The sequence below is a fragment of the Pavona decussata genome, unplaced genomic scaffold, assembly GCF_977016875.1.
Source record: "Pavona decussata unplaced genomic scaffold, jaPavDecu1.1 SCAFFOLD_69, whole genome shotgun sequence".
Classification (NCBI taxonomy): domain Eukaryota; kingdom Metazoa; phylum Cnidaria; class Anthozoa; order Scleractinia; family Agariciidae; genus Pavona; species Pavona decussata.
Window position 1 is genome coordinate 652,841 of NW_028145488.1, and position 12,056 is coordinate 664,896.

The 12,056-nt window shown below is 42.2% G+C and overlaps 1 protein-coding gene, 1 long non-coding RNA gene and 1 pseudogene across 3 annotated transcripts in view; 2 read left to right on the forward strand and 1 right to left on the reverse strand.

Annotated features, from left to right (window-relative positions):
* The first annotated feature begins 397 nt into the window (after nucleotides 1-397).
* LOC146477660 (uncharacterized) lies at nucleotides 398-4,896 on the forward strand (annotated as a pseudogene).
* A 637-nt stretch (nucleotides 4,897-5,533) lies between these two features.
* Nucleotides 5,534-12,056, reverse strand: part of LOC146477661 (uncharacterized) — a 72,119-nt gene continuing 65,596 nt past the window's right edge. The window contains exon 3 of one of the 2 annotated variants that reach the window (XR_014865295.1): nucleotides 5,534-5,727. This is a non-coding gene — a long non-coding RNA (uncharacterized LOC146477661). Of the gene's footprint in view, nucleotides 5,728-5,960; nucleotides 6,016-12,056 lie in introns of those variants that run through there. The other variant, XR_014865296.1, reaches the window with a different exon arrangement.
* Nucleotides 7,085-12,056, forward strand: part of LOC146477662 (uncharacterized) — a 41,205-nt gene continuing 36,233 nt past the window's right edge. Inside the window, exons 1-3 of the mRNA XM_085113021.1 lie at nucleotides 7,085-7,940; nucleotides 8,419-8,823; nucleotides 9,381-9,528. Of these exons, the coding sequence (XP_084969147.1) occupies nucleotides 7,923-7,940; nucleotides 8,419-8,823; nucleotides 9,381-9,528 (571 nt within the window). The 5' untranslated portion in view covers nucleotides 7,085-7,922. The remainder of the gene's footprint in view (nucleotides 7,941-8,418; nucleotides 8,824-9,380; nucleotides 9,529-12,056) is intronic.

The following is a 12,056-nucleotide window of genomic DNA, read 5'->3' on the forward strand; positions in this document are numbered from 1 at the left end:
CCCATAACCCATAATACACAGACTCGTACCCAGACCCCCACAGTATGAAATCAGGCAATGGTGCTGTCTTGTGAAGCCTCTTTAATGTTCTTCCTTAGCTGGTAGCCGTCGGAGACAGAAATCCTGACATTGAAGCAGCGCTGGAGTTTTATGAGAACGACCTTCTTTCTCCTCATGTGGTTGATGTTGAGCTCCTGCGATGGAAGAGAAAGTGGTGCAGCACTGAGGATGCCGACCTTCCCACCAGTGCAGTTCAGACACTTGCAGCATGCGATCGAGAGTTCTTTCCTAACATCCACACCTGATCCATATATTGTGCACGTTGCCGATAACGTCAGCTGAATGTGAGCGCTCATTCAGTACACTAAGAAGGTTAAAAACATACCTGAGGTCGACCATGTCAAGCGAGCAAGAGTCTGAGCTGGCGTTGATGAACATCAATTACCACGAACAGGTGTTCATTACTGACCTGGAAGCGGAGGACAACAACAACAACTGGCTAACATTCCCCAGAATATCAGAAGTCGAAGCAGCATTTCCTCAGTGCAAGGAGGCACTAGTAAAAACACTTACGATTCACTGACTGACAGATTGTGTAGAGAAGAACACAGTACTTTTTGTGGGCATGCACTCGAGCAGTACAAATTGGTTTGTGGCCAAGAAGGACCAAGATTTAATACAATTTCTTCTTCAAGGACCTTCAACAGAAGGAAGGTGGCAAGAGTGAATGAACATGTCTGCGTAGAGACTGACAATACCCTGGCTATGGCTTTTATAAACAACGGCTCGTGTAAAAACTCTATCACTATGTCATGGCTGCGTGAGATTTTCTGGTTAAGCATTCGTTATAACTTTCACCTCCGGTCACGGCATTTACCAGGAAAACTTAATCAACACGCCAACCAATTGAGTCGATTACAGTTCCCAGATGACACTGACTAACTGACTTTTCTCCCTTCACCAGGATATCTCCTACAGTTGGACAACCGCGCCAAGCTCATCTCCGCTGCTGCCTATGCTAGCTTCACACTAGCTACACGTCGTTCCCAGTGAAGAGTTTATCTGCATTTCTGTTCCGGGTTTGGTTTGGTGCCTATCCCAGCCTCTCACCAAACTGTAATTCGATTCCTGATCCATTTCACTAAAAGAATTTAAGATGAAGTGAAGGAAAATTGTGCAGTAAGTTCTGTAAGTGTAGTCAAAAGTAAAATTACACTGAATTGTCATGAATTGATTGAAAAATTGAACCATCAATCATTTTATTGAAATTGTATGTGCACACATCGTCTTCAATAGAACTTCCTTGTATGTAAGCTTCAGTATGCTCTACAATTAGGAAACACTTAATGTAATTACTGCGAAATAACAAGACGATTTGACCTTCTGAAGAACAGGGCTTTGAGCAGCAGAAGGCTAGCTTTCCGACTCCACACTCAATAGAAAGAAACAGAGACGTTGAAAGACCAATTCAATGGGAAAACTGTGTGTGAAGTTCCAGGCAAGGAAAACTAGACACTGGTGTAAACTTTTTCGTTTCGAGATCGATACAATGGAGATACAGCAGTTTTGAAACATTAGATGGATGCTCAGAGCACGGTGCGAGTTGCACCACACCCATCTTGGCCACGTTCAGATGCAAGATCAGGTGAGGAACGATCTTTGACAATATAGTTGCGTGCAAAGCATTGTGGAAGTGCCCTGAAATCCTCCTTGATGCAACCTCAAAACATTTGAATAGCATACCTTATTTAAATTTTTTACTTTCCCTCTTTTGCGACAGCGGTCTTTCATGGTCAACAAACGTATTGCTTCACTTTAATGGAGGAAGCATTTACAATGAGCTGGCGAAACCATAGCATGTTGGTTAGGTACATGGCTGGGCTTTCGTAGCAACAAATACCACAACTGAAAAGAAGAGCTTGGGTTTGGCCTCGACCACAGAACTGGTTTTGCCTCCTTATAGCTAATTCAGCACTGTATTTTCTTTGGAAGGAACATTTTTGCGTCACTCACAAAACATTTGAATACTTATGTGACCTTGTAAGAGTAGATGTGCATGCAAGTGCCAATCGATGTAGAAGAAAGGGTTGGTTTAGCATTAGAGACCTTAAGATCGTGGTGTTTTGGCATTTCCCGCGAACCACGAACGTGAAGAAGTCATGTGACCAGTACCTTGCTTTCAGGTTTGTGGTTTGAGGTTCACGTTTGTACAACAAGACCATGCTCTTACCGCAAGTTTTTTTGCACCCTAAAACATCACAATCCCACGTTTGAGAGGAAATACAACTTTTTAGAACTATTTCGCTTATAAATTATCGAATTCCTTTTCATAGAAACGTAATTTTGAAGACGATTTCTCAGCTAAAATAGAAGTGAACGAACGAATGAATTGAAAGCAAACATGGCAACCGGCTATTTGCTGTTGTAACTATTTTGCCAGTCGGATTACTTTGTGGTTAAACTACGATAAACAAAGTAAGACAAAAGCATATTTCTGATGATATGTGAATGCATACTTTGTTTGCTAGATGGCTCCGTTCAGATGGCCAACCATACAAAATGATCTTGCCCTGGCTAAAGAAGTTGCTTCCAGAAAGCCACAACACATCAGGAATGGTATGAAATAGCGGTATTGCCACGTTCTTAATCTACTTTGGCCGGATAGCACAACAGTCATTGCTCTCGGTATTATAGTTGATTATAACTCCAAAGCCTTATCACAAGTGCTATTACCCGTGGATTTAGTCCCAAATATGGGCAGACGGCTAACGTGAAACCGCAAACCCCTAACCGCAAACCGCGTTCGCCGTAAGATGGCCAAACTTCCATTTTAAGGTCTCTATTGTGGAGAATTGAAACGGGCAACAATTACAAAAGCTGTGAGTTACAAGTCAAGTAACAAGTCATGGCGAAATGCACCTGAATTGAATTCAAACAAAGCCCCTCTTCGTAGGAAAGATCAATTCATCAAATCATCGTTGACAAGGTAGGAAATTACAGAAAAAGATAACGAGTTTGAAGAGATGTATGCAATACCTCAACTTGTCAGAGACATAGATAGCTAATGCATACCGATAAATGCACCACCAAAATTTCATGAGGATTGCTTTCAACGTAAGCAGCATTATAGTGTGAACCTTCAAGCCATAGCTGATTCCAATTTAAAATTCATCCTTGTTACTGTTGGTTATCCAGTTGGCAGCATACATGATGCCCGTGTTCTTAGACTAAGTGGACTGTACGATTTGGAAAAAGGCAAGCAAATTCTTGCTTGTCGGACAAGGGATATAAATGGAGTAGAACTCGGCCTTCTTCTCGCTGGAAACAGTGCACATCCCTTTAACAGGTGGCTTATGAAATCTGTACTCAGACAGGGGACACAACTCGAGAACAAAACAATTAACAAAAAATTTAGCACCTACAGTACGATGGGTAGTCAAGCATGCATTTGGGATGTGGCGAATTGTAATGAAAAAAGAAAATGAGCAGAAACTGACAACCCTAACGAAAACTGTTGTTGCAGCATGTGTTTTGCATAACATTTGTATCGACAGAGGTGACTTTTATGATGATGACTGTGACCATGATGATGATTCTGACAATGAAGACGGAGACAGACTTGTATTTGAAACCAGCAATCATGTTAGAGATGCTTTAAAAGACTTTGTGCTGGATAACTTGCAACACCAAAGTTTCCAGGTGTTGGTTTTATTTCTTATTGATTGATATGTGTAGTACGAAATGTCACATAAAAAAGGTCAGTTGTGAGCTGATTTTTTTTACTGTTGAAATAGGGCAATCATTCCAAATGCCACAAGGATTCACGATGTCAGTAAGAGGGCTTTGTATGCAGCAAGGACCTTACGAAAAATGAGAGGGCTATAGAAGCATATAGGAGAGCAACTGAGGGGACAACAATCTACAGAAATGTTGAGTAACAAGCAACTGTGTTTTTCCTCAACTTGTACCTTTGCTATCAATGTTTCTAGCCTTGCAAACTGAATTCTCATATTCTAATATTCCTACTGGGGGTAAATGTAATTTAAGCAAGGTTAAACTCAAGACAGTGCTGGCCAGGGGTCTACTCCTTTACTTTAGGCAACGCGGTCCCAGGGTTTTGCAGGGCCTCAAGAAAATTAGTTGATGTCAACCATTTTGCTGGTGTTATGCTGGGTGTACAGTTGCAGAAAAAAGCTTTGCTTTGCCTTTGCATTGTTCTTCGTCGATTCTGTGCCCTTTGCTGTGTAGTTTGTCAAGTGTTTTATCGTTGTTCAGTATGTCTTCCCTCTCCAGGAACAACAGCATATAGTTTGCGTTTCAGGAATCTCTTCCTTTGGACATGTCTCTGCCGCAGTTGTTTATTGCTCCAACAGCATCAAGCTCATCAACTCCCGGGCAGGCCGTGGCGACTTCGGGAGCTGCCATTTCCCCGTGCATGGTTGCCCTAATCATGCAGACCATTTAAGCAGTTTTGGCAGCCGAAAAGGCGAAAGATTTGTCTCCTAGTGCGACACTCTGTTCATCTGCCCCACTCGTTGGTGCTGTTGGGGGCGTTCCCTAGTTCAGTGCTTGGGTGGTACACCATGTTCAGTGAGTTTACCTGGACCGTTACCTTCAAGTAGACCTTTCTCTTCTTCTGTTGTGCCTTCATTTATTTCTACTTTTGCCACTCCCATGATGTCCGTTTCTTGGTCTGCCATGAGCGCAGCAAGTTCACTGTTAGGGGCATCTTGCGATGTCGCTGTGGCAGGCACAGTTCAACCCTCACCAATGGTTGATCAACCCTTTATCATTGGGCCTGGTTTTTCCCCGGTTCCCACAACGTTGGTCTTGCAGATTTTGGCTGGGAAGTACATTGATCTGAGTGAACTTCTCCCAGCCAATTTGGACCAAGGATCCCGAACCGTCGAGTCCCGAGTCGTGTATGAACATGCAGCTGTTCAACTTCCATGCTGCCGGTTCCTCCGTACGTTCTTCCACTCCCTTGCACCTGCTCAATTGGTAGCCCACGGGATCGTTTGGAAGTTTGGTTGTTTGTATTTCTTGAAATAGGGGTCGTTGCACCTCCCCTCTGTCCATTTACCACTACGTGCATCACTGCTCTTCCTACTCGGGATCATGTTAGCATATGGCTTGCTCAACTCCCTCCAAGGTTAATCATGGAGATGGGAAGCGGCATCCGTCCACTCCTTCTGCTAGGGGGTCTTATTCAGGGAGCAAATGGCATCATTTGTAGTCCGCACATGCAACATTTGCCCCCCCCCCCCCCTCCCCCACAAGTTTTGATCAGAATTGGGCGTATTGATATACTTGTGACTTTGCCGAACTTTGCAAACTTGCCCTAGCTAATTTGTTATTGCAGGTAGTCTATTGTTTACTCCTGTTTCTGACTAGGTTCAGCTTGACGTTTGTTTGCTTAACTAGTGCTGTTGTTGTTTAGGGTTTTTTTCGTCAGATATAACCCACCCCCTCCCCCTCCTTTTTCCTTGATGTCATTTTTGGATAACTCTACTAATAAAGTGTATTGGCCCAGGGTATTGTGTGTCTCAATTTTCTTTTCTTGGTTCTTCCATCCTTGCAGCCGGTATTGTTGGTGAACCCCCTGAAGGTGGCAGAATTTGCATGAGAATTGGCAGGGTACCCTGATCAAAGTGCTGTTTCCTGTCATTAATGGTCTTTGCCATGGCTTTCGGCTGTAGTTTCATCATAATTTAAGGCTTAAGTCAGCTAAAACAAAAGAAACCCTCTGTTAGGCAGCACCCTTTGGTGATTGATACCAACAAGGTGCCGGAGGCTTCACAGTGAGTGTACATGTACACAGTAAATGTTATTGCCTTTAAGTAAATTGTATAAAGGTCGCAGATCCTTGTTTTATTGTTACTTAATGAAATTCTATTTTTATTCTCTTTAGCTCATCTGGCCACCTATTTTGAACGAACTGAGGATGAACTGGAGACCAGTTGGAAGAGAGAGCCAATGAATTTTACAACAGATGATTGTTGACAAATGTAGAAACTTGAACAAAAAAAAAGAAAAAGTGTTATTAAGTAATGGTCCGGCTAAGAGGTAAGCAGGCCCACGGCAAAAGTAATTAAAATGTGCGAACTATTAATTTTTAATTTTAATTAAATCGACGCATCTCATTGGCTAATATCATAAAAACTCGAAAGAAACAAAGAAAAAAGTGAAAAAAAACGCCTTTTTTGGAGCCCCTATTCCCCATACCCCTAGTTTCTCTCTCTCGGCCAAGTTCGGCCATTGTTCTATGCGCCAATCAAAAGATAGAGACCGAAATGTGCTGGGCCACGCGCGACGCCATATTGGACTGTCTTCATGAGATAATTTTCGTGGAGTTTCATCCGACCAATTCTTCAGTTTGTATTCATCAAATCTATATATCAGAGTTTATCAAAGTTTTATATCATAGTTACAACATTTTTATGGCATTTTATCGTCGGCCGAATGCCCTTTAAGAAGATTTGTTGCTGCCCGCAACATGCGGAGTGGGGTCACGGAGACCCTAGCGTGAAACAGTTGTTCAACACAACTTACGCGGAAGAAAAATTATGTTGCAGAGGGAAGTGGAGCTCCTCTGGACATAAAGAACGGAAGAGAAAGATTTGTGTTTTCTGCCGAGAAAGAATTCGGCTTCAAAGAAGATGCGAAGTACTCGAGGTGAGCTTCACTAGATTTCTTGAAATTTAGGTGTGAAAGGTTTTGCGTCATTTCCGTGCGAGTCCTGTGTATGCTCTGAATTATATAAGTAGTAATTGAAATGGTTTTTCTTTAGCTACAATTGATGCACGAGAGGAAGATCCACAAATGTGCGACGATGACCCTGACCCACAAGTAGATCTTCATCAAATAGAGACAGAAGACGATCTTGAATTGGCTGTAGACGGAACAAAGCCTCCTCAAGACAAAGCATGTCAATTCCCCGAATCAAACAATCGTCGCTTTAGCTACGAGTCTCTTCAAGAGTGGCGAAAACGTGAGTTGAGATCTGAAATCTTACACAAAATAAACAATCTTGTGGAAAGCTACACGTCTTTGGGTGAGGCTGGAACTCATGTTATAATGAGAGACATCATGCAATCGAAAAAATTCCAGAGTGAATACAAAGACTTGTTTTCAAAGCCTTCTGGAACTGGAAAGGATGACAAATTTTTGAAATCATTAGCAAAGGATTACAAGGAATCCAAAGACCGCGAAAAAAGCAAGCTAGTTCGGGCTCAGAGAGCAAAAGTTTCCCAGAAATTGTTGATTGGCAGGAGCATGAAAGATAGCAAATTGGAACTGAATGGAGCAGAGGTACAAGGAAAGAAGAGTAGAACTGAGGTGGCAAAAGTTATTGGAAGAGTGAGTACATATGGGGATGAACGACGGAGGCTTCTTTCAATTGTGGCATGGGACTTCAGCCAATCAGTTTTGCAGTCATACTTTAGTTGCTCGAGGAGCACCATTACAGCACCTAGAGTACATTCTATATTGTTTGGCAGGGGCGGTGTCCCTCAAGATGGACTCCATTTCACCAGGCAGGCTGTCAGTCCTGAGGTAATTCATGAATTTGAGGAATTCCTTCACCAGGATGATATCTCGCGGCCATCATCGTGCAGAAGTGTTCTTGTGGATGGGAAAGAAACTGGTGTTCGCTACTGGCAGTGTGATATAAAAGATGTGGTTCAACAATACCAGCTAAAGTTTCCAAATGGTGTCAAGAGAAGCTATATTTATGCTCACATTCCAAAGAACTTTAGATCAAACTCAATGCTTGCTGGACTCTGCAATCTTTGTGATGATTTGGCCATTCCAACTTTGACTTGCTCCTGTCTCTCCTTGATGACCTTAAGAACCAAGGCGTATTGGATACTTCACATCCCCAGCTTGTGAAAGACAGCAGAAACTATCAAAAGTTTCTTAAGATGAAATTTGGCAAGCAGGTACACTATGACAGTTTATCATTACATAGCACGTTGTGGTTCCATTTTATCCGCGGTTTGAATTTTATGATTGTTTGTTTTGTTTATGAATGATGGCATGTTTGAAACAGAGGAAAATCAATTTTAAACCAAGGATGAAATTGAACAACAACACATACATCATTGGACATTTAGAATGCACACCCAACTATTGCAAACATGAAACTGAATTGCTAAACAGAAATGTTTAGAATGAAATCCCATTCTTTTAGGGAACCTTTGTAGTTCAGTTGTTATACTTTGTAACTTATGTCTGATTTGCAATAATGATGTCCTTATTTTTGAGAGCTAGAAAAGAACTAGTCTGCTCTTGTCCTAATCTGTAGACCTTCTTGTACAATTAGCTGACAGTAAATAAGCTACATTTGTCTTCCTAGCTTCAGTGAAAGCTAGAAAGTTTCACAGTTTTACTTATCGGGATTACTTATTTGGATTTTAGGTTGAGAGGCATTCCCCTTGTGCTGAATTGTGCCTTGACTATGCTCTTGGAGATTGTTTGGCTGAACACAAATACATTTCCTCAGAAATTGAAATGTTTCATGAGTTGAGGAAGCAAGTTAATGAAGCAGTTGAGAGGGTTGGTGATCAACAGAAGAAGGCCTCGCTTTCAAAGTCCTGGAACCAGATAGTATCAAATCATGAAGAGTATTTGGCTCATTTGATCCGCACCAAACACCAAGGTGGATACTATCAGTACATCCTTGACAACCTTTCACCCGGTGAAATTGTAGTCATAATTGACTACAAGATGAAGGTTGAGCTTGGAATGAGAACAAGGGAGAACCAGCGTGAATGGTATGGCAAAAGAGGGATCTCCCTTCATGGATTTTTTGTTATTGCTCAGGTAAATAAACTACATGTGTTGTGAACCATAATTTACTTTTGTCAGTTGGTTTACTACAGTATTTGTTTTTAAAATTTTAGAAGACTTGGATGTTGGTCTGTGGAGAAAATAGTAGATTTTATCAACTAATTTTTTTGATTAATGTGTTGTAGGTGATATTTGTTCTCAGGATAAACCAGTAATCAACCTAGTTTGATCCAGTATTTCATTTTTGCCCAAAACCTAAGTATTCCTAAATGTGACTAATTAAGGTTGGGAGCCAAAATATATTCTGGGTTAACCTGAGAGCTGATTTTTTTCTTCATTACAGATGGACATTATACATGAACTTTTCTCTATGTCGTTACATTGTATCATTTCATGTGAGATCCAATCAGGAATAGGAATTTATTTTCCATTGTTGACGTTAGTGTAGGTAATAGAGCTACTCTATTTGGCATTTGTATGTTAAAGGAGTGATGTGATATTTTTTGTTTGTCAAAATCACTCTTTTGTGGTTGGGTTGACTGGAAGGCTTGTTTTAAAATACGTTAAACCATTTCTTATATTCCTTTTAGGTGGAAGAGGGTCAGCGAAATATCGAAGTAATCGACTTGTGGTCAGAAGACACGAAACAGGATGCCTGGTTCACACAGAGTGCCCTGGATATTGGTTTCAGGTGGTTGGAGAGTGTTTATCCAGGATTTTCAGTCTACCTGTTTTCTGGTAAGTGAATAAAGGATAATTTCAAAAACCAATGAAGGCTTGGGTATTTTCTATCCAGGTAAAGATTGGTCATTATTTGGGATCACCAGAAAGGAAAACTTAATGTATATCTTCAGGGGTTTCTATAAGAGCAGGCAACCGGTGAAATTTGCCATCTATATCAAGCAAATTGACCTAAATTCACCGCCTACTTTCACCGAAATTAATAAAATTAGAGTAAAATTTAACTTCCATTAGCCGCCTACTTTGCAGTTTTTGCCGTCTGCTAAAAACGTATTGAAACCTCTGTGTCTTACAGGTCAGTAGTTAAGGGGGTAGATAGAGGTAACAACCAATCAGGATCGAGTATTTCAAATTTGGACCAATCAGGATTGAGTATAAAATCGAAAGTGTCATGGCCGCCAGCGAGGGGGGTTGGTCAACCCAAAAATCATGCAACACCATGATTAGTCACAGAACAGTCTTTAATTTTCAATAATCCGAACAGTTTTACAAACAACAAAATGTTTTTTCAATGTCAATTGTGTTGTGAACATGGTTCTCCATCAAAAAGATCGCACACACAGTCAAGATTCATGTCATCACTGTCACGGTCCGCATAGCCGTACGGATAGGACACGAAAGTGTTTGGGTTGACCACCCGTTTGTCAAACACCAATCCGTATTGTTTGGTTCTGGGGATGACCCGTAGCTCTTTGGTGGCAGCATTGCGTGTGAAAAAGTAGGGGTTGACCACATCCACTTGTCTCCTTTCTGCTTGGGGTGATGTGATTTCATCAATGACATTTTGCTTTAATACGGGGTAATTAAGCTGACTTGCACCACGCACGTTTCCAAGTGTGAATCCACGCACTTTGCATTCGACTTTACCCTCGGCTGTGACGTAACCGTAGTTTTTGGGGCCGCCCGATGTGAAATCGACGATGTGATCTCCGTCGGATAACTCGTTGGTTAATTCACCCAAGTAATCCCCCACATCCAGTTTTGGTTCACAGGGAAGTTGACGGTAGATGACGGAATCTGTATCGAAGTAGAGGACTTGTTGTTGAAGAGTTTTGAGATAGGAATACAACTTCAATCTGGCGTGACATGTTGTGAAAGCTTCGATGAATATGTTTGTTTTGCCGTTTTCTACACACTCATCGTTTGGGGAATTGTAGACTAACTCTAAGCGTTCTTCACTGCAAATTCGAACTGAGGTGATTTCGCGTAGAGGGTCGAGAACAACCTGATAAAGCTCGTCTGGTGCACTCACGGCAATGGTGGAGGCTTTGTTTAGATTTTCACCAAATTTACCCCAGAAGGAGTTGAGCATAAGCTTGGCGGTGGCTTTTTTTCCGGGGTTTTTTGCGATGCAGACAGGATCGAGGTTGATGCCTTCTTTTTGCGAGTAGTTAGCCACGTATTCTTCCTTTTTGGCGGGGGTGTCGACCCAACCCGGATAGCCACTGGCTTCTGTTTTGATCTTTAACCAGGTGTTCACGTATTGCTTGAATAGACCCTCTTTTTGCTTTGAAGGGGGAAAATTCCACACTTCATGAATGGTTAGAATGACATACCCTTGTGTGACAGCTTCTTGTAACTCGGGCGTACACCACGTGCCAACGAGTTGTCTTTCTTCCACGCTATGTTTGCAAATGAAGGTCCTCTCTTGCATGGGTTTTTCCATTTCTGTTTCGACACAGGTGCGACAAAGCGGAAACGTGAGCTTTCCACCATGACGAAGGGGAAGAACGGGATGGAACAACCAACGTGGTGGAAGGATGGTGACTTTGGCCAACCCAAAGAATTGATTTATGTTGACATTTTCTAATCCTGTGGTGATGATGTCGGGATGCTTGACAGGATATGTTTTGTACTTGTTTACCCAGGGGTAAAGGGAAGTGACATCCTGATAATGGATTTTTTCTTGGTCATCGACATGATGATAAAGCTGGACGGCGTTGGTTCTTCCACCGAAAAAGGCATCACGGGGGCGAAGCGGGGAAACGAAATGTTGTGAAGCAAGAAACGTTTTGAGTGTCTCGTTGTTTTTGCATTCACGTTTCCAATCGCATTCCCACGCAGTGAAGAGATGAAATCCTGCTGCGCGGATTTTGTCAGCTTTGAGAAGGGTTGCACTGTAGGAATCCTGGAGGGATAATTCAGGCCTTTTGTTTGTGCAGAGGAACCGCTTGTCAGGGTAACAACGAGGACATCCGTGAAAGAAGCAACCGTTGTATTCGTAGACGGTGTTTGTTGACGAGTCGAATCCATCAACGAGATAACCGGCAACACGTACTTCCCCACCATTGAATGCGTGTCGTATACGGTCAGCTGTGGCCTCACCAGGTTGACTTAGTTGTTTGTTTTTCCATGTGAGCCACTGTCTTGCTTGAAAGGATTGATTTGACTGAGCACCTTGCCATCCTTGGGGAGGTTCGACAGCTATGGTGCGCGGTTCTAATCTCTTCTTTCGCCAATAACGATGACAGGCGGAAGCGATGGTGATACACTTTTCGAGGGGGTTGAAGTCGGCCTCCTGTCTG